This window comes from Hibiscus syriacus, unplaced genomic scaffold (genome assembly GCF_006381635.1).
Source record: "Hibiscus syriacus cultivar Baekdansim isolate YM2019G1 unplaced genomic scaffold, ASM638163v2 tig00117016_pilon, whole genome shotgun sequence".
Classification (NCBI taxonomy): domain Eukaryota; kingdom Viridiplantae; phylum Streptophyta; class Magnoliopsida; order Malvales; family Malvaceae; genus Hibiscus; species Hibiscus syriacus.
Genome location: NW_024063525.1, coordinates 1,866,306 through 1,889,619, shown reverse-complemented (window position 1 = coordinate 1,889,619; position 23,314 = coordinate 1,866,306). Strand labels below are relative to the sequence as shown.

Below are 23,314 nucleotides of genomic sequence, written 5' to 3'. Positions count from 1 at the left end.
AAAAAATTCTGAAAGTATGAGATGAAGTAGAAGATTTAAAGACAATGCAATACCCAAACGCTTGCAGGAGTTGGATAACGTGAAGATGGACCATATTCGCACTTTCCTAGTGTACTGACACATTGTCAATTTCTCAAGAATTGTTCAAGGAACAATTATTTTCTGGATCAATTAGCCCAAGTATCAACACTTAACTCCTAAATGTAATTCCTTGTAAAACATACTAAATTAATCCTAAAATGATCATAAAAATGTAGGAGTTCAAGCTAAAGCTAAGTATAAAGGTCCTAAATGATAACTCTTTTGGAGAGTTATCAGTCCTCTAAATGCAACAGATGTCGATAACATATCATAAATAACTCAGACATGCATAAAGATACAAATTTAAATTCATATAGCAGTAAATCAATTAACCATTATTGAAGTATTATAATAGAAAATTCCATAAAACCTTATGTTTCGTTATGGATAACAGGATGAGGATGTTACCTTTTAAAGAGGTACCTAAATCAAAATATAAAAATTAGGATGGGAATTCTGTTCTTCAAAGAGGATCCCATTCAGAAACAGAAATCAGGATATAGATATAACCCTCCGAAGAGGATCCCAAACAAAAATAAGACGGGGATGTTACCCTCCGTAGAGGATCCCATGTAGAAATAGGACGAGGATATTACCCTCCATAGAGGTTCCTATGTAGATGACAGAATTGTATCAATATACAAATTAAAAGTGATGCATCATTAATTAGAAATCAGACATATCATGTATAAACATAATCAAATTACGAACATGCGTACATATAAAATCATACAATATAATAACATAAAATATTAAATGTATCAAACAAATAGGCCAAGGGACATACCTAAAACAGTTAATCAACACCATCTAAGTCTTATGCTTCCCATGTTCAGTAGTACTAGGTCATGTGAAATGATAGCCTAAAAATAATACACCACCTATGAGCACGAAAACCATATATCTAAACATAAATAAACTATTACATCCCTAAACAACACTTACACATATCTCAAGATGAATGTGCAAAATCAAATTGAACTGAACTGGAGTGGTGTGATCTACCGGAGACTAATGTGGAGACTCGTGATTACATTCAAAATATAATACCAAAAAGTGAATCCAAAGTCTCATGATTTACTTAATATAATTATGAATTTAAGTGATTATTGACATAAAATAAGGCTTTTGAGTCAGAATTTGGCAAAAGAAGCTATGAAAATAGATTCAAGATGTCGAAAACATAAATATATGGGTCAGTGGTCAATGATCAACGATCAAAGTCAATGGTCAACAATCTAGTCAAAAATCAACGGTTTGATTCAGATCAGGGGTTCTGTTCGGGTCAAAGTCGGTTCAGTTAGACTAGTCTAAGGGTCAAATCGGCTCACTACCTAAAATAATCCCACATGCACACAATGGTGAATGGGGGTACGTGAGGTAACCTATGATGGCCAGATTTGCACGAATATTTCGAGAATATTATATTAACTTATGGAGAGTTACTTACAAGCATTATTTTCCATAAAAGATTGGCGGATATCAGGTTTTTAACGAAACCCAAAACTTTCCCTCCAAAAATGTTAACACCGACAACGATGGAAAAATTGAGACCACCAAACGAACATAAATGACACGATGAATAATAAGGTGCTGACGATGCAAGCAAAAACCAATTGAAGACTAAGAATAATAAAACAAATGGAGGGTGAAAACAAGAATAAAAAGGAAAAAGAAACGAGATATGGTTCTAAAATACCCTAAACTAATGGGTAAATAATGCTTCAAGCCCCCATACACTTGAGAACTCATGCCAATGCACAAAAACTTTAAGAGACTTGCAATTTAGTCCCAATTTTAGGGCTGTTAAAACTTTGACCATATTGATTTTCCCTCAAACACTTGAGAAGGGAAAAATGTTTTCCCAAAAATGAAATACTTCAAACAAACGAATCCTTAGTGTTATTATTATAAGTAAGATCATAATAGCTACTCATATGTTGACATGATAAATATACTTGATTAATATAATCAATTACCAATTAATTTTAAGGGCAAACTTCTTCAAATATCACCAACCTTTAAGCGTTTACTTTTACTTTTAAGTGCAATTATACTACTCTGTTGTTAATGATTTAATGACATGATGACATGGCAACTCCGCGCCGTGATGTTGTTGACGTGGATGCCTCGCCAAAATGACATCATTTTGATGTGACTGTTTTGGTGCCTAAAAAGACCAAAACGACATAGTTTTGCTTGAAGTGATTTAGTTATTTAGTGGGATTTGAACTCGACTAACTCAAGATTTTGGTTACATTCTAACAAATATAATATAAAATATATTCTTAACAATAATAAGAATTCAAAAAAAAACACCTAAAATTTTCAAATTTCTCAAATTCCCCTAAAACCCAAAACCCTAAATACTAATCCTTAATTTCACCCATTGTAGACGCCGAATTAACAGCAATCACCTACCACTTTCATTGGTAAACCTTTACCACCAATTACCCCACTCTCCTATCGTCGAAAATCGAAGAATAATGTACTAATCGATCGTCAAAACACGAATATAAAATATTCTAATCGAACCATGAATGACGACAAATCGATGGGTAGATGGTGAATAACGTGCACAACGAGATATGGAGACTTCAGTGCGGCGACAACGGCGTGCTATCGACGGTGTTGGTTGGTGAATTTAGGGATAATGATTTAGATTTTTTGTTTCTTGGGGGACTTTTGGGAATTTAGGTTTTTTTTGGAATTTTAGGATTTTTTAAGGATTTTTTAGAAAATTAATATTATTTTTTCAACAAAATGACGTCATTTTAGGCTTTTTAGACATCGTCACAACGCAGAGCTATCATGCCATCGTGTCGTGAAATCATTAATGACGAAGTGATATAATTGCACTTAAAAGTAATGTTAATACTAAAATTGACAAAATTAAAATATTGGTGGTATAAATACTTAAAGGTTGATGGTATTTGAAGTAGTTTACCCTAATTTTAATTGTTTATTCTTTCAAAACTTCTACTACAAAGAAATACTGTAGAAATACTGTGGAGATGATTGGAAAGAGTTGCAACTATTTTAATTATGAAGTAATTTTTCAAATACTCTTTTTGATTTTCAGTTTTGGACACATTTTAGTTTATAAAAAAAATGTAGGAAATAAAACAAAAACACGTTTAGCATCATGCAAATGCTAATGTAGCATTTCACCAAACTGAAAAATCATTTGACCTCTTGGGTTGTCCTAAACCCAAAGAAAGAAAACAAGTCAAAAAGCTCGATGAAAGCAAAGTAATTGCCAATCTCGGTTATGGAACGCCCAGTCGGAGAAGAATCCCCGCCACAATCTTTCTCCTTATTATCATCAATCCCCCTTCAACCTCTTCTTCTTCACGCCTCGCTCCCATTCATTTTAAAACCCATCTCCTTGGTTTGATCCTCGCTAAATTTACTTTGAGTTTTCTCTCTTTTTGGTCTGCAATGTACACTGCAGATCGCTGTTTGTTCATTGAATCGATCAGGGCTTCAAAACAGTTGAATCTTGATCGTCCGTTTCTGCAGGGTGGTTTGTTTCTCAACGACAAAACAGGTCCTTCCTCGTCTGTTTCACTGAAGATCCAAAAACGTTTCGTTGAAAAAAAAAATGGCAATGTCTTCTTGGTTTCGTGTGTTTTGGGTGGTCGGAAGACTGGTCAAACTCTGGGTCCTGTGAAGTCGAGGATAGGTAGTAGCGGCAAAGGGGGCTGGTTCTTATCGGTGAGTTTGTCGGCGGAGGAAGGGCATGTTGGGGAATCAGGAGACGATTGGGGGCAAAATGATGATAAGAATCTGGAAGCACTGGAAATAATTGAAGAGAAGAAGGGATCAGGTGCTTTGAATACCACCAAACATCTCTGGGCTGGTGCTGTTGCTGCTATGGTTTCAAGGTTTTGGCTTTCCCCTCTCTTTTTCCTATTTATATTTGAGTCTTATTTTTAACTGGAAAAAAAAGGAGATATTGTTGGCTAAGTGTGGGTATGAAGAAAACGACGGACGATTTGTTTGTGTCTTGGTTTTAACTTTTTGTTTCAGATGGAACGCTAAATGACAATTTTTTTATGGCAAATCTTCACTGTCCATTACTTTTGTGTTTTGATTGTTATTTGGTAAAGTATCAAACTGTATGACATGATTAGTCTGAAATCAGAACCCTGAATTATAAGTGCTTGAATCCTACAACAGATGGATATGTATGAGAGCTGGAACTGGAAAGCAATACAAGTTCTTATTTGTGTTTCCAAATATTTGGAAGAAAATGAGTTGATAATCTGATATTGTTTTGACTATTATGTTTATTTTACATTATATATTACCTGATAGTTTCAATTTTAATGTTGGATCGGAAGCATTACTGAGCACACCTCTTACATGATGGTTCAGAAATGGATTGATGGTTGTACTTTTGCATATCCTATGTTTCAAATATCGTACTTTAACCCTTGCTATTTGGTTCCGATCGTTAAATTATTATCTATTGAATCACAGTTTGTAGCTCAAAAAGTTGTTTGCGTTTGTAACAGGACTTTCATTGTTCCTATGGAGAGATTGAAGTTGGAATACATGGTTCGTGGTGAAAAGAAAAATCTTTTCGAACTAATTAAATGGATTGCAGCCACAGAAGGGTTGAAAGGCTTTTGGAAGGAGAATTTCCTCAATATTCTTCGCACCGCTCCTTTTAAGGCTATCAATTTCTATGCTTATGATATTTACAGAAGTCAACTATTGAAATTGTCTGGAAAGGAGGAAGCCACAAATTCCGAGAGGTTTCTTGCCGGTGCTGCCGCTGGAATTACTGCAACTTTGCTCTGCTTACCAATGGATACTGTAAGTGACAATTTTAAACTTCATTATTTGCATACATGTTAGCTTCCCATTTTTTGCATCGTTTGTGGTTTAGTTTGGGTTTGGAGGATTTTGTGGAATTTGAGTTCTTGTTTTTAAGAATTCCTAGTGTAAGTTTTAGATTTGGCTCCATGATCTGATGGGAAGCAATGATGTGATGTGACTGAAAGTAGTACTCTTCAGTGAGTTTAGTCTACTTGCCCTTATATGTAGTGTTTGCACAGGGGGTGATCATTCTCTTGACTTGGCAGGTTTGGTTTTGTGAATACTGTCTGCGCATAACACATAAGATGAAACTATTTGCATCCTGTCCCATTTCTTCGACCTATTTCAGTTGTTGTATTAGATTCTTTCCACTTCGACATTATATGCCTTCTTGAGATTTTCTTTCTTTTACCATCGAACATGTTTTAGAGAAGTAGATGTTCTGTGTACCTTCATATACCCCCTGTCCGATACACTTGGTTATGATTCAGATGCTTTTCAGTTAGCAACTCAGATGGAGTAATTTTCATTTGTCAATCTAGGTTGTGCTGTTAAAATTATTTTTTTTTCTTGATTATGGTATGTAGACTTGCTTTCCTGTTAAAAATGTTGGTAAGTGGCTCTGTATATGCTAATTACAGATAAGGACAGTAATTATTGCTCCTGGGGGGGGGGGGGGGGGAAGGTTTGGGTGGTTTGATTGGTGCTTTTCGGCATATGATTCAGACCGAAGGGTTCTTTTCTCTTTACAAGGGACTAGTCCCCTCGATTATAAGCATGGCACCTTCAGGTGCAGTCTTCTATGGTGTCTACGATATATTGAAGTCAGCCTATCTTCGCTCACCTGAAGGGAGGAAAAGAATTCAAGACACGAAACAAGGTGGTCAAGAACTGAATGCATTTGAACAATTAGAATTGGGTCCCGTTAGAACACTACTATACGGGGAAATTGCTGGTGCATATTCCGAAGCTGCTACATATCCATTTGAAGTTGTGAGGTGGCACCTCCAAATGCAAGTCCGTGCAAATAAGTTAAGTGCATTGGCAACTTGTGTCAAGATAGTTCAGGAAGGTGGAATTTCTGCTCTATACGCAGGATTAATCCCCAGCATACTGCAGGTACTAAAATAACCTGTCCAGAAAAAGGACTATTGCTCGACTTCTTGAATTTATCTTTATATCGTTTCGACTAATTTGTTTCCTTAGTTATCTTGGAATATTTACCATCACCAAATTTTAACTTCTTTTGAATTTTCAAAGCAAGCATCAACTGCATGGGATCTGATTGATTTGAATTTCTTGCTGGAGATAAAAATGGTATATAGGGAATCGGCAAACTATATAAAACTTGCATTTTGAAGTATATTAACAGATTGTTTACTATCAGTTGTTGAGACGCATGTGGAATATGCATACATACATTCAATGAATATATTTGTTCAAGTACATTTGTGTGTATTAAATCACTCTTGATTGCACAAATTCTTTTCAGGTCTTACCATCGGCTGCCATAAGTTACTTGGATTACAAGTTCATGAAGATTGTTCTCAAGGTGGAGCCAGCATAGATTTTTTATATCCCACTTTTTTTTTTTTTTTTTTTGTCCGTGGGACTTTTTTTCAGATTTACCAATGCCATTTTACAATAACCAATGAATGTACCCAAAATCTATTGCAATGGACAATAAACAATAGATGGGTAAGGCAATTTCTGTGAAAATCTCTCGTCTTAGGGGAAAATAAAACAAAAGCGATTTTCATAATAGCAGTGAGCAAAAAAGAAGCGGCCTAAACCGTGCAAATGAGGATATGGAAGGGCTATAAAAGTGGCGTACGACAACTTTTAAAAGCCGACTCCCGTAAGGCAAAACCATCACTCGTTTTAATTCTTTTTTATAAACATTTCATATGATTCTGTCTATTAGAGAGAACATTTGTAGTTCAAATTTAAATGTTTACAAATCTTTCTTGTAACCGACTCTTTAGAAGTAAAAGGAAAAATAAATAATCACATGCTCTCAAATTTTGACTTCCATTTTAAATTGGTCCTTAAACTTTTGATTTTTCTATTTTCATCCCTAAATTTAATTCTTAAAATTTTTAGCATTCCAATTTCATCCTCAAACCATGAACCCAATTTTAAATTGTTCCCCAAACTTTTGAATCTTCCAATTTTATCCCCAAATTCATCTAAATATGTAATTAGGTTCGACAATAGTTTAACCAAAATTTTGTTTTATTTTTTCAAGCGTATAATAGTATAGCTTGGCCTAACGATTTTATTAACATGATATATGATTGGTATATGCCTATAGTTTGGGATGAAATTGAAATGTTCAAAAGTTTGGGATCAATTTAGAATAAGGGCATATTTTTTGTATGAAATTGAAATATTAAAAAATTTGTGGAATAATTATAGTTTGTGAATGAACTTAGAATGTTTAAAAGTTGGGATCAATTTAGAATATGTATAATGACCCAAAAAATCTCATAATATTTGGGTTAATAGATACGTTGACCTTTTTTTTAGCATTATGGCCCAAATGTTTTATTTTGGATAAAAGGGCCCCTCAGTGGATGGAAATCGTTAATCAACAAATGATCAACGCTCCATAATAGGAGCCTTTTTGCGCTAAAATGAAACTTTATGGGCAAAATGCTCCCCCCAAAAAAATATGGGTTGAAGTGACTATTCAGTCAAATGTTAGGATCATTTTGTCCTAAAATTAAATATTAGGGCCAAAATACTAAATATATATATGAGACAAAATATTTTTGTAGAAAATGTTAAGGACATTTTTGACCTTATATTATTAAAATAAAAAAATATAATTTAAGAACATGTGATACAATTAACTCATAAGCAAATAAACAAACCTCTACATTAAACCCGAGAGAAGGTAAAACATCCATAACAATTTTCTTTCTTATAAATATCATCTTAACTAACATCACACCACATTGGTGAATATTTTCCGCATCCATTCCCACTGTATATTCCATCTTAATAGTATATTCCCTATGTTTGCAACAATAATTGATCTAGTAGTAAAGCAATGGGAACAGGAAAAATTTGCCTCACCTTTACTGTGTATCAAGTCGCAAGCATGGTTAATTGCCCCATCTATACCTTAAGAATTCCAACATGGTTAATTTTCCCTATGCTTGATCTATATTTTTTTATTAATTTAAGATGATTATAAAATATTTCTGTTTTAAAGACTCGGTCATATGATAATAAACGTTTAAATACATTTATAAATATTGTCCCAAATCCAAAATCTTTAAGAATATCACCTGAGTTTTAGGTGTGTGAAGCATGCGATTGCAGTAAAAGTAGGGAAACTCTTTTTTCCAAGAGATATCCCATAAACTTGTCCTTTTGACTCAGAAGGGATGCAGTCTTAAGTGAAAAAACAGTCATTTGATCATAAAAATGGGGGCCAAATCTTTCCACATCCAATAAAAAAATCCCTTCATCTGATCATCTTATCCCAAGCATTAATGCTCCATTCCAAAGCTACAAAGCAATAAAAAAAAAAACCTTCTTTGCTAGCATCGCATAGTGGGATGCCATTGAGACATGTTTACATTTTTGTATAAAGTGGATTCGGTAGGTGGCATGCAATTGTATCATAGTAGATTGCATGCAGATAAGATTTCTATTTGATGGATAAAATAATACCAGAAACAGAAACGAGGGTTTTCACTTTCCCAAACTGTTGTTAATTGCAAAACAATGTAAAGTCAAATGTAATGAGATTGTAACCCCCAGACCGATGCAGGTAGCCCGATCTGATCCAGGAAGTCACATTAGGGCCACCGGAGCGACCCACTGTAAAAATAGCGGAAAATTTAAATTTTTTAATCCGAACATGTAAACTTATAAAATCATTTGTCACTAATATAAATCAAAATACAATTACATGCCCCCTAATCACATGTACCATACTCTGCTACAACGCCGGAAAAACTCCCTTACTGAAGTCGATAGATGCACTGGTACAATTCTTTTAACCTGAAAAGGTGAGTAATAGAATGAGCTTCGAAAAGCTCAGTAATACAGAACTACCATATGATGCTGGAAAACGTGCAGATACAGATAAACATATTTTCCTTATTGATTCAGATATTTACAGATTTTTATACTGAGCAGGAATCCTACTGATATTTCAGGTGCTAACGGACAATGAGCTTTCAGTTCAGATAAATAATTCGGATGATTGAGTTCAGGAGTTCAGAATAGGTTTTCTAGTGTGTTCCCGAAAAATTCAGTAAAAAGATACAGATCTTTTAAAACATATATATATATACCCCCATCCGTTCACATCATAAATGTGTAGGTTCCCCAGAACTATACACCCAACCGCACATGCCATTTAGACCCTGAGCACAAAGCCGAGGAGTCTGCAGATAATCTTCCTCCAACAATAAACCCCCAGATAAAACATTTCTCCGTCGGTAAACGGAGATATCAGAAATCAAAATATAATTCAGATCAGATATCATAACAGAATCCAGGTTAGGAATCAGAACAGATTTCAGATCAGATGTCAAAACATAATTCAAATCAGAAATCAGATAAAATATTCATATAAGTAAGGGACACACTAGAGTTTCCAAATATTATTTAGAGATACAGGATAATCTTATCGGGCATAGAAACACAAATCTTAGTTTACCGATAGAATGTTGAAATTTAGAATCACTATTGGAAGAGTTCATTAACTGACAGAATCATCAGTTATTCAGAATGTGAATTATCAGGATCATATCTTATTCGGACAGTTTTCAGAAGTTGTACGTAATCAGAAGGGTATTCAGAATCCTTTGTATCCATGTCAATTGATCGGATAATCGAACAACTTGATAACGAAGATTCAGAACCTTAACAATTTATATCCACTGGTCAATTCATTTCCCTTCCAGGGTAGTTATTTTTTTATACCACAAATTCTTGTTCATAGATCACCTTCAGAATCATCGCTGAATAGATCTTCCAATGATCTTTATTTCATTTCCAAGCTTCCACGATATCATGAAATACTGACGTGCTTGATTTGTAGTTCATGTTCCATAAGGACAGTACATCTTATAAACTCATCAGAATTTCCAGACTTATCCAATTCACTTACTTAATCCTCGATCATTGAGGTCACTTAGCTTATTTAGCAGTCAATCCATTCCAGTTACTTCGGGGTTTTTCAGAGTAATTTAGACGTTACTGAATTTTAGATACATGTTGTACTTCCATTCCATTCGATTTGGTCTTCATGGTTGATTTGACTAACAAACGTCCAATTCATAGTACTGAATGCGATCTAGAGTTGAGTTGAGTTGAATACTTCCAAAATTATCATCGAGCCAAACTTAAGAAGACGAACACGCATTCCAGTAATATCTATATCATTCAGGTATTGACATAGATTTAGGGTTGATCTACTCACTTAAATTGTTTTCCATTACCTTTAAAGGTAGTCCAATACTTATCTTACTTGGATTCCTTAATTAATCCAAGACATTTACTTAATTTAGGCCATAAGGGTATTTTGGTAATTTTGATGTTCAGTTTTATTCCATTCATTTAAGAGCTCGAGGATATTCAATCATTCCTGAGCTTGGTGATATTCTTGGGTCATTTCTATTACAGGGGTATTTTGGTCATTTTACAGATTCACGGTATTTCAATCTTTTCCTTTCATCCGATCTTATTATTTAATTCAATCTTATCATTTACTTCAGTCCTTTCGAACAATTCTGACAGCAGAATACCCCGATAAATTACTCTTCCAGTATTTACTCATTATTCGAATATTTTCAGGTCAAGTGTCTTCTCAGACTTTACAAACGGAATATCAAATTTTCCTGCACTAAGTCGGGATCTTAACAATTAAATCCGTACTTAATCGAGTTAAGTACGAATCCTCTAAGTATTTTCTCATTCAGAGTCATCTCAGACTATTCTACCTCTTAAGGGCATTTCCGTAATTCTTAACCAGATAAGTTCGATATTAGCTCTTAACGAAAATAATATAATTTAGAGATCCTATGATTAATTGCTTTCTTGAATAATCTCTGATCTTGAAATAATTCCCTTAACACACTTCTAGTATCTTGCATAAACCCTTGGGGTTAAAAACCGGTTATCCATAATGTCTACGTATAACTATCATTTCTTATGCACATCAATATTTTTATCAGATCAATATGTCGTAAAATCCTCTTATCTAACTTCCATATTCCAATCTTGTCTTTTTATAACACAAGGGTATTTTCGTAATTTTACCCTACCGGAGTATTTTCATAAATTCACATCCAAATGCCTTTAACATTTAACCTTTATAAAATAAATTATAAGTTACAGATCCAGGTTGATTTCTTTACCACTAAGCACATAACTTGTAATTTAATTCTAGCAATCCCTTAATTTCTTATAAAAGTCATCTGAACCATAATCAATTACTGAACCTTTTTACCGTATTCAGATCGAGTGTAGAACTTCATTAATTACACATATGAGACCAAACATTTCCATTCATGCATTTACCAATACCAACATGTTCTATAAAGCATAAAGAGGTAGTAAAGTATTACCTCGATTTCCGTGCAATACTGATCGACCATAAAAATTCCATTCGAACGCCTTTGATCTTCAATTCAACTTCCAATAATTCCTCAGATACATATCAACATAAATTATATCAGAAACGGAGCTTAATTACGATAAACGGATCGAATCGGGTGATAAATCAGTGAAAGACGGCTTACCGAGTTCGAATTTGGCGAAACGGACTTCGGATTCGGATTCAGGACGTCGAAAGCATAAAATATGACTTTTCGGAAATTTGGAATTTTTGGTCAAAATCAAAGTCAACGGGTTTGACTGACAATTTCGAGGCCTTCGGGTTCGAATTTCGAAAAACGGACAGCGGAATCGGATTTGGAACGTCGAAAAATGTCAGGATAGGTATACTCGGTTGAAGTCAAAGGTCGTTTAATGCCCGATCAAAGCCAGTCAAAGTTTTGGTCAACAGTGGTCAACTCCGGTCAACGGTCAACGGTCAACGGTCAACGGGTCGGGTCAACGGTCGGGTCGGGTCAACGGGTCGGTAAACGGTCGGGTCGGGTCAACGGGTCGGTCGGTTGTGACTGGTCAAACCGGTCAAAACATTTCCAACCGGTGAACAGTGATAAAATCCCGGAAAAATTTCTAAAAATTATTTTGAGCGATTTCGAGATACTTACAAAGCTCGGTTCACAATTTTGAACGGCGGAGAGCTCGATTTCAACAAATCGGGAAGTTTGACCGGTTCACCTCCCAACGCGCCGCCGCCGTCGGAGAAAAAGGAGAACACCGGTGGACTCGGAACGGCACAAGGAACACGATGGTGCGGGAGGTGTCGTAAACGGATGACCCGATCCTTGTGAATCGATGAAAAACCAACTAAAACCGAGTTATTACCGATGATACTTCCGACTGAAATTCACGACGAACGGCGATGATTCACGACGAAAGGTTTGAGGGGTTTGTTCCTCGGTTGACAACGAACACGATGGTTGTTTCGGCTCGTCATTTGGAGGTCGGACGGCGAGTAGATCGGAGTTGAAAAAGGGGTTGAGGGGAAGAGGAAAACTGGAATTTTCCAGAAAAATATGCGTCTGATGAGGGTTTATAATATCTCAAAAAGAAAAATGGGTAAACCATGAGTTTAGCCACTGAATTTTCTGCACTTTATGACACGGTCTTTCAACTTTGAAATTTTGCAATTTAATCCTCATTTTCTTCCAAAATACCAATTAAATTTACCACATTATAATTTTTAAAATTTAGCCCCTAAATTGGGGTGTTACAATTATCCCCTCCTTAAAAGAATTTCGTCCTCGAAATTCATTAATGTCACATAATTGCAGAAATGAAACTTCCATCAGTTCTTTCATATAGATTTTATAGAAACACAAATCCTTCACTAATCCTAAACCAGTTGAGTATACATTCTTATCAGAACTTTTCCTCATTTCAATAAAAGAATCTGAACTAAAATTTTCTCGAGTAATCAATCTCTTCAGAATTCTCCCTCAGTCCAAGTAAATAATCAAAACAACTTTATCCTTGTGAAATCAATTCAGCCTTGGTTACGTGAATAGGCTCGTAGAGCAGCAACATATCTCAATTTTATTTCTGGAGTCGAGTCAGAATTTCTCAGATGAATAACTCACACACGACTCATGAGATACTTTACAACGTTTAGACAGATGTTACTGGTATTCCTTTTTGTACAAGTATAGCCTTAGCAGATAGAAACTTTGGTTTACTCAATACAGATAGGGACTCAGCCCTGGAGTTCCGGCTCAGAGAGGTACGATTGCAGTCTAGGGGCATGTACTGATCAGACATATTTTGGCATTCGACCGGCCGGTCTAACTTGAAATTTTTTTGACTAAAACCATAGCTCTGATACCACTAAATGTAACCCCCCAGACCGATGCAGGTAGCCCGATCTGATCCAGGAAGTCACATTAGGGCCACCGGAGCGACCCACTGTAAAAATAGCGGAAAATTTAAATTTTTTAATCCGAACATGTAAACTTATAAAATCATTTGTCACTAATATAAATCAAAATACAATTACATGCCCCCTAATCACATGTACCATACTCTGCTACAACGCCGGAAAAACTCCCTTACTGAAGTCGATAGATGCACTGGTACAATTCTTTTAACCTGAAAAGGTGAGTAATAGAATGAGCTTCGAAAAGCTCAGTAATACAGAACTACCATATGATGCTGGAAAACGTGCAGATACAGATAAACATATTTTCCTTATTGATTCAGATATTTACAGATTTTTTACTGAGCAGGAATCCTACTGATATTTCAGGTGCTAACGGACAATGAGCTTTCAGTTCAGATAAATAATTCGGATGATTGAGTTCAGGAGTTCAGAATAGGTTTTCTAGTGTGTTCCCGAAAAATTCAGTAAAAAGATACAGATCTTTTAAAACATATATATATATATATATACCCCCATCCGTTCACATCATAAATGTGTAGGTTCCCCAGAACTATACACCCAACCGCACATGCCATTTAGACCCTGAGCACAAAGCCGAGGAGTCTGCAGATAATCTTCCTCCAACAATAAACCCCCAGATAAAACATTTCTCCGTCAGTAAACGGAGATATCAGAAATCAAAATATAATTCAGATCAGATATCATAACAGAATCCAGGTTAGGAATCAGAACAGATTTCAGATCAGATGTCAAAACATAATTCAAATCAGAAATCAGATAAAATATTCATATAAGTAAGGGACACACTAGAGTTTCCAAATATTATTTAGAGATACAGGATAATCTTATCGGGCATAGAAACACAAATCTTTAGTTTACCGATAGAATGTTGAAATTTAGAATCACTATTGGAAGAGTTCATTAACTGACAGAATCATCAGTTATTCAGAATGTGAATTATCAGGATCATATCTTATTCGGACAGTTTTCAGAAGTTGTACGTAATCAGAAGGGTATTCAGAATCCTTTGTATCCATGTCAATTGATCGGATAATCGAACAACTTGATAACGAAGATTCAGAACCTTAACAATTTATATCCACTGGTCAATTCATTTCCCTTCCAGGGTAGTTATTTTTTATACCAAATTCTTGTTCATAGATCACCTTCAGAATCATCGCTGAATAGATCTTCCAATGATCTTTATTTCATTTCCAAGCTTCCACGATATCATGAAATACTGACGTGCTTGATTTGTAGTTCATGTTCCATAAGGACAGTACATCTTATAAACTCATCAGAATTTCCAGACTTATCCAATTCACTTACTTAATCCTCGATCATTGAGGTCACTTAGCTTATTTAGCAGTCAAATCCATTCCAGTTACTTCGGGGTTTTTCAGAGTAATTTAGACGTTACTGAATTTTAGATACATGTTGTACTTCCATTCCATTCGATTTGGTCTTCATGGTTGATTTGACTAACAAACGTCCAATTCATAGTACTGAATGCGATCTAGAGTTGAGTTGAGTTGAATACTTCCAAAATTATCATCGAGCCAAACTTAAGAAGACGAACACGCATTCCAGTAATATCTATATCATTCAGGTATTGACATAGATTTAGGGTTGATCTACTCACTTAAATTGTTTTCCATTACCTTTAAAGGTAGTCCAATACTTATCTTACTTGGATTCCTTAATTAATCCAAGACATTTACTTAATTTAGGCCATAAGGGTATTTTGGTAATTTTGATGTTCAGTTTTATTCCATTCATTTAAGAGCTCGAGGATATTCAATCATTCCTGAGCTTGGTGATATTCTTGGGTCATTTCTATTACAGGGGTATTTTGGTCATTTTACAGATTCACGGTATTTCAATCTTTTCCTTTCATCCGATCTTATTATTTAATTCAATCTTATCATTTACTTCAGTCCTTTCGAACAATTCTGACAGCAGAATACCCCGATAAATTACTCTTCCAGTATTTACTCATTATTCGAATATTTTCAGGTCAAGTGTCTTCTCAGACTTTACAAACGGAATATCATAAATTTTCCTGCACTAAGTCGGGATCTTAACAATTAAATCCGTACTTAATCGAGTTAAGTACGAATCCTCTAAGTATTTTCTCATTCAGAGTCATCTCAGACTATTCTACCTCTTAAGGGCATTTCCGTAATTTCTTAACCAGATAAGTTCGATATTAGCTCTTAACGAAAATAATATAATTTAGAGATCCTATGATTAATTGCTTTCTTGAATAATCTCTGATCTTGAAATAATTCCCTTAACACACTTCTAGTATCTTGCATAAACCCTCTTGGGGTTAAAACCGGTTATCCATAATGTCTACGTATAACTATCATTTCTTATGCACATCAATATTTTATCAGATCAATATGTCTGTAAAATCCTCTTATCTAACTTCCATATTCCAATCTTGTCTTTTTATAACACAAGGGTATTTTCGTAATTTTACCCTACCGGAGTATTTTCATAAATTCACATCCAAATGCCTTTAACATTTAACCTTTTATAAAATAAATTATAAGTTACAGATCCAGGTTGATTTCTTTACCACTAAGCACATAACTTGTAATTTAATTCTAGCAATCCCTTAATTTCTTATAAAAGTCATCTGAACCATAATCAATTACTGAACCTTTTTACCGTATTCAGATCGAGTGTAGAACTTCATTAATTACACATATGAGACCAAACATTTCCATTCATGCATTTACCAATACCAACATGTTCTATAAAGCATAAAGAGGTAGTAAAGTATTACCTCGATTTCTGTGCAATACTGATCGACCATAAAAATTCCATTCGAACGCCTTTGATCTTCAATTCAACTTCCAATAATTCCTCAGATACATATCAACATAAATTATATCAGAAACGGAGCTTAATTACGATAAACGGATCGAATCGGGTGATAAATCAGTGAAAGACAGCTTACCGAGTTCGAATTTGGCGAAACGGACTTCGGATTCGGATTCAGGACGTCGAAAGCATAAAATATGACTTTTCGGAAATTTGGAATTTTTGGTCAAAATCAAAGTCAACGGGTTTGACTGACAATTTCGAGGCCTTCGGGTTCGAATTTCGAAAAACGGACAGCGGAATCGGATTTGGAACGTCGAAAAATGTCAGGATAGGTATACTCGGTTGAAGTCAAAGGTCGTTTAATGCCCGATCAAAGCCAGTCAAAGTTTTGGTCAACAGTGGTCAACTCCGGTCAACGGTCAACGGGTCAACGGTCAACGGGTCGGGTCAACGGGTCGGGTCGGGTCAACGGGTCGGGTCGGGTTGTGACTGGTCAAACCGGTCAAAACAGTTCCAAAACCGGTCAAACCGGTCACTTTTCCCTTCCCCACGCGCAGTGGCGGCGCGTGGGGGCGCGTGAACAGTGATAAAATCCCGGAAAAATTTCTAAAATTATTTTGAGCGATTTCGAGATACTTACAAAGCTCGGTTCACAATTTTGAACGGCGGAGAGCTCGATTTCAACAAATCGGGAAGTTTGACCGGTTCACCTCCCAACGCTCCGCCGCCGTCGGAGAAAAAGGAGAACACCGGTGGACTCGGAACGGCACAAGGAACACGATGGTGCGGGAGGTGTCGTAAACGGATGACCCGATCCTTGTGAATCGATGAAAAACCAACTAAAACCGAGTTATTACCGATGATACTTCCGACTGAAATTCACGACGAACGGCGATGATTCACGACGAAAGGTTTGAGGGGTTTTGTTCCTCGGTTGACAACGAACACGATGGTTGTTTCGGCTCGTCATTTGGAGGTCGGACGGCGAGTAGATCGGAGTTGAAAAAGGGGTTGAGGGGAAGAGGAAAACTGGAATTTTCCAGAAAAATATGCGTCTGATGAGGGTTTATAATATCTCAAAAAGAAAAATGGGTAAACCATGAGTTTAGCCACTGAATTTTCTGCACTTTATGACACGGTCTTTCAACTTTGAAATTTTGCAATTTAATCCTCATTTTCTTCCAAAATACCAATTAAATTTACCACATTATAATTTTTTAAAATTTAGCCCCTAAATTGGGGTGTTACAGAGATCAATAATGGAGGATTATAAAAGCTAGCTAAACTATGTATAGATTATATGTTCCTTTCTGTCAAAAGATAATAAGCTTTTTTCTCGATTCCCTATGAATTGAACAAGGCAAGATAAAAATTTTCTATTGAAGGCCTAGTTTTTTCTACCCACTCAATGACTACTTTAATTAGTGTTCGTCTTCAATTTTTATCTCTACCATCATTTAATATAGGCTTAATACATTTTAGGTATCTAAATTATATTTCAAATTGATTTTTAGTCTGTATTTTTTTTTTATTAAAAATAGGTGTATGATGTTTTATTCGTTACACTTTTATGTATCTATCATTAAAAAAACCATTGAGTGACATGCATCATGTTTTCAATTTTTAATTTTTTTTAAAATAAAATGTTATTTAAAAATATTTTTTAAATATGAACGTGACATGTGTCACTTAATATTTTTTTAATGGTATGCGCTTAAAAATGTAACGGAAAAAAATATTAGGCACCTATTTTTAATAAAAAATTCTTTAAGCACTAAAAATCAATTCGATGTATAGTTCAAACATCTAAAAGTGTATTAAATTTTTATTATATATAAACAACATTTTAAATTGTATGTTAATTCAGTTGATTTATTTGTTTTCGAGAGATAATATTAACTATATCTAACCCTTAAATCGCAATATAATAAATGAAGTTCTATTTAGATTTAAATTTGAGATAACTCATCAAGTGACATCAGTAATTAAAGGGATTATTGTTCTCTCTATTGGTATTAGGTTCGAGCTGTTAGGTCTGCACAATATATGTGCATTGTCGATGGTTAAAAAAAATTCTGAACAACTACTACCTTATAATCATCCCAAATTATTTATAAAATTTAGAATTTATTTTATAAGCTTTAAATTTGATATAATGTGCTTCCATAATTTTCAAATCATGTATATTGTCTAACAAGTATATTCTAATGCTATAAGCTCAAGGATACCTCTAACACCGAAGGGAACGATGTTGATTTGTACGACTGATTTGCACTATGTTGTGAGGTTTGTAAGTATAACATGCATGTGTTGTACTCATACCTATTTATTTACTCTCATTTTATGCTTATGTTTATGATGAGCATATAGCATAACAGAGTGTATATATATATATGTGTGTGTTAGTGAATTTACAAAACTCAACCCTTGAATATTTTTATTTCTAGTTAATTAGTGGATATAGATTGTGTTCAATGAGCTTCATCGTTGAAGGATTCCAACACTCTATACTTGTCATAGTACAATACTTTAGTTCTATTTTGACTATGTATTCATAAGGCCTTTACATTTTATGTGGTCTATAACCCTTTATACATACAACATTATTTTGATATAATTGTTTTGTATTATACTAGTTATTATATTGAAGCTCCATATTTTGTACCAACCGTTTCAATTATTTCTTGGTTTCTCAATAGCTATAAATATTTGGATATGAAAATTAAAAAAATTATTGTATCACTTCGATGATCTAATCTAGTATTAGGATCTTTCGATTTTACTAGATCGAGATTAAGGGTGTTACAAGTGAACTTAGTGAAAACCTTCAAATCAATATAACGTTTTGTGATAATCGAATAAAATATTTCTTACAAAAGATCAAATATTTTATAAGAGGACAAAACACATCGATATACGATATTACTTGAGATAACATTATTGTGAGCAAAATTTACATCCATTATAAGCTTATAGATATACTAAGTCACTTCCTACAAGCTACAATCAAGTTTGATATTGCTTGAAATTGGTCCTTCCTTTGAAGAGGTTTCATGAAATAGGTTGAGAACTAACTCGATGTGAATTTGTTAAAGAGCACTCCTTAGATGGTTAGAACTTTACTTTCTTCCTTTGCAAACTTGAAAAAAAGTATGACACTCAATTTGAATATATTTCTTTCCTATGCAAGTTTCCTTTATAAATTCTTTTTATAAATAAATAAAACTTATCCTTATAAATAGATATTGCATATTAGGGTTTATATGCAAATTATGTAAATCACAAATTGTGTTTAGACGCTCATATTCTTATGCTTTTTTTGACATAGTAATTTTTTTTTTTCTTATTCGTGATTATTTTATTTTTCCCATAAAATTTTTGTGTTTTATATTTTACGATCATTTTAAATTTATTATTATTGTACTTTCATTATTACATTTTGAAAAAACTAACATAGAAAAATTTATGAAAACAACCCTTAAAATTGTAAATAGATGGTATCACAAATAAATTAGATACATAGTTAGAAAATCATTTTAATATCCTTATTTCAAAGGGTAATTAATATTACTATAAAAATATTTTTTATAGTAATATAATATTTAAATAAAATAATTAAAAAAAAACCATTTGCAAAGGAAACACAATCAACGAATTCATATAAAAATTTTCCTTCCACTCATCAATAATCATTTAATCATCCAAACCTAGTGCAAATTTATAATTTTGGAAAGACAGACGAATTTGTGGAACTGTTACTTGTACAATAATGTCATCAAACAAAATTGCGCATGGTAAAATTCTTTAGGAGGATAAACTGTTGGTCTACATTTATTTTCTTTAAATTATTCGATATAAATATTTATAAGCATGATCATTAAAATTGAAAATAAATATATTAATATATAGAGAAATACACATAAACGACACTCATCCGAATCACTGCTTTCTATGCATTAATAGACAAGTTGTGATGCTACAAGCTGTTACCCTTTGTACCCAACTAGTTACAAAGATGTACAAAGCTTTCAACCTCAGAAGATAAAATTATTTTATAATCATTATCTTAAACAACAAATTACTTCTTTAATCCCATCCCTTTTACAACTCTGGTTAGAGTGCACAATACATATTTTTCCAAATAATTTTCTTCTTTTACATCTTCGATTGAGCTCTCACGGATAATTCTTTCCAATCAACCAAACGTTGCAAAAAATTCATGACCTCATCTGGTTCTTGTAAAGAATATGATGCATTAGTGTCTTTGGGAAACTTAGAGACAAGAATACCAAAACCTTGTCCTCTATCTCCCAGTATCTAAATAACAACGAAACCAAAAGTATTATTAGCCTCAAAGATCCACTGGTTTGATAATGGCAAAAGAACCGAGTTTCAGGTTTGATTTCTACCTTGAATGCATCTTCATCGGTCCTGTCATCTCCGATGTAAACCGGGAAAACATCAACAGAGTTAGCGAAACCTATAGCAAATACATCCATAACAATATTAGTATTAGCACTTGGTGATATGATCAAAGAATATGACATCATGTTTTGGTGTGGCTGCTGCTACTTGGACACTCCAATTATATAATATTGGAAGCGCAGACACGAAGTGCACACGTTTAAGGATCAAATCACATGTAATAAAGAATAGTTTGACTACTTTTAAGTAATGGAACTTACCAAGAGATTCTAACAAAAACACAAGGGCTTTCCCTTTGTCCCATTTGATTGTGGGACGGATTTCCAGAACCTTTCTGCCTTGTGTTAGCCGAAGCTTGGGGTAGTCTTTTAACACAGACTTAACCTTTTGTGCCAGTTCACTCCATTTCTGTGTTTCAATCCCAACAAATTAGGTGGTTGAAAGTATTAAGTTTTGATGATTTTCACTTTGCTATTCAGTCTTTACCTTTTCTTCTACACAACGGAAGTGTACTGAGAGGCAAAATTTGTTGTTCTCCACTTTAGCACCTGGGGTTGATTTTGTAGTCTCAACCAGTTGCTTGTGAACCTGCAAATGGAAAAAAAAAATGTCGATCATTTCAAGGTATTTGCTTTTGGTTTCCACTGAGTGTTTGCAAATTACCTCATCAATCATTGGAAGGAATTCACTTGCTGGTTGGAAAAGTAGTTCAGTTTCATTGTTAGATTTAGAATGATTTTCAGGACCCTTAATGTCCATTCCATGGCTTCCAGCGTAGTATAGCTCAGCTAATTTGACGAAGTTATAGACCTACACTTTTCAAAAACAAGAAAGAGAAAAAATAAATAAACAGTAAATGGAGTGAGAGGATCAAGTTTAAGGCCTGAAAATGTACCTTATCCCTGCATCTACCACTCACTATAGCCGTAGGAAAACATTTGGCTAGCTTTCTCACAGTCTTTCTCATCTGTTGTACACAAGACACTGTGATTAGATTAAAAATACCCAGGAATTTTATGCCATTGATATGAGCAAGTAGCTAACCTTCTTGGACATGAAAGCTCGATCTGGATCAGCTACAATTGGTGAAAGAGTGCCATCGTAGTCTAAGAACATTACTATCTGTTTCCCTTTCGAGGCATCAATTATCTGCTCGAACATCTCCAGTGCCGATGGATGGTGCAGCTAAACAATTTCATAAACCATAAAAAGTCAGAATCTCTATTGCCTTTTTTTTCAAAAAAAAATGATTACTCATTTTTGTTGGAGGCTTGAAAGAGCTTAGGACTTACATTCCAGGAACCTTGATGGTCAGCAATGGAAGGTCTGGATTTGATGTGGGTTGGGGAAGAAGCTCTCATAGCATCAACCCATGCATTAGCCCTTACTCCCGCATTGATTTCGAGGTTTTGAAGCAATTTGTTTCGTGAAATGGAGAGGAAACCAGGCGGTGCAGGCGGTTTTTGTGCTGATTTCGCATCAGATGCGACATTTTGACAGGCAGTGATGTTCTTTGGTCGTTCTTCAATGAAACTCACTACAAGGAACAACAACAGCCCGAATTCAGAAATGTTTAGTAAAGCTGAGCCTGAGATATCTCAGTATCCAAAGCCCAAAGTATTTTTTCTGTCGTTAAATAAAGAAAAGAAAAACCAAAACTTACCCATTTTAGAAATTAAGGTAGTTAGAACACCTAAAAATCAAAAAGTTTTTGGGAGTTAATGAATAAAAACAGGGCTGAAAGTTGTGAACAGGGGATTTTACAGAGTAGTCTGTTTCTTATTTTCTCTGTCTTGTAGGAAGTTGAAACCCAAAGATTAAGGAAGTGAAATCAAAACGAAAGACTTGAAAAAGAAAATCCCAAGGAAGAAATGGAGAGAGGAGTTAACAGAGAATGTATGTGAGAGAGAAGGAAGGAGTCGAAGCTGATTTTATAGCAGAAACCAGACTACTAAAGGACGAAATCAAACTCTTCACACAAACTAAATAAATAAATTAAATGTTTGGTGGTCCCAGGGTCCCCAGCCAAAATCCTGAGAGGGAACTGGGTTGTTTTGCTAGGCTGCTAGCGGTTATGCCACGTGGACGACATTCCTCAGGATCACTCATGTCATGTGGTTTCTGCACGTGTAGCATCAACTCACATGTTATACCCACGGGATTAAGATAGTCCGGGACACTGATCCGAAGGATTTTGGCCATTCCGGATTCTATCGTGTCAATTTTTTTTTTTTTTAAAAAAATCTAAGTTGGGTGTAACCAGATTTTATATAGATTATGTTTAGGTTGGATTAAATTTGTGTTTAGGATAAAAATATTTTACTTACGACTCCATATCTAAAAATTTAAAAGTGTGAGTCTAAAATTTTATTTTAATTTTTTTTAAATAATGGATATGCAAAAAAAATTATTTTTATTTTCTCTTAACACGCTAAATTAAATTTAATAATTTTTTTTTAAATAATGAGATGCACTTGGCCTTTATGGGACTTAGTGCATCTGCGCTTGTTTGGCCCAAACCGAAAAAAATATAATTTTACTTTATATATTTAAATATAATTACAATAAGACTTATCTCTATATATATTTTTTAATTTAATATCTAATTTTTATTAAACAAAAGCAATATTTTTA

General features: G+C 34.4%; 1 protein-coding gene and 1 pseudogene across 2 annotated transcripts; one reads left to right on the top strand and one right to left on the bottom strand.

Annotated features, from left to right (window-relative positions):
* Positions 1-3,356: 3,356 nt before the first annotated feature.
* On the top strand, positions 3,357-6,546 carry LOC120195545 (annotated as a pseudogene).
* Positions 6,547-20,182: 13,636 nt separating this feature from the next.
* Positions 20,183-22,563, bottom strand: LOC120195455 (probable trehalose-phosphate phosphatase J). 2 transcript variants are annotated; one of them, XM_039197477.1, is made up of 9 exons: positions 22,344-22,563; positions 21,973-22,217; positions 21,725-21,865; positions 21,576-21,647; positions 21,344-21,490; positions 21,167-21,268; positions 20,941-21,088; positions 20,665-20,735; positions 20,183-20,572 (listed from the first exon to the last, which is right to left on the bottom strand). In XM_039197477.1, exons 1-9 carry the CDS (start codon positions 22,345-22,347, stop codon positions 20,411-20,413), a joined length of 1,092 nt encoding a protein of 363 aa, XP_039053408.1. In that variant the 5' UTR covers positions 22,348-22,563; the 3' UTR covers positions 20,183-20,410. The 2 variants fall into 2 exon arrangements, with proteins under 2 accessions (XP_039053408.1, XP_039053409.1); XM_039197478.1 differs by having other exon boundaries at positions 20,665-20,693.
* Positions 22,564-23,314: the final 751 nt, after the last annotated feature.

What these genes read in the sequence shown, in the direction of transcription:
- LOC120195455 (XM_039197477.1), bottom strand. An exon ending in GTGGTAGATGCAGGGATAAG is followed by an intron (nt 21,491 to 21,575) that starts GTACATTTTCAG and finishes TGAAAAGTGTAG; the next exon opens with GTCTATAACTTCGTCAAATT. An exon ending in TCCGTTGTGTAGAAGAAAAG is followed by an intron (nt 21,089 to 21,166) that starts GTAAAGACTGAA and finishes ATTGAAACACAG; the next exon opens with AAATGGAGTGAACTGGCACA.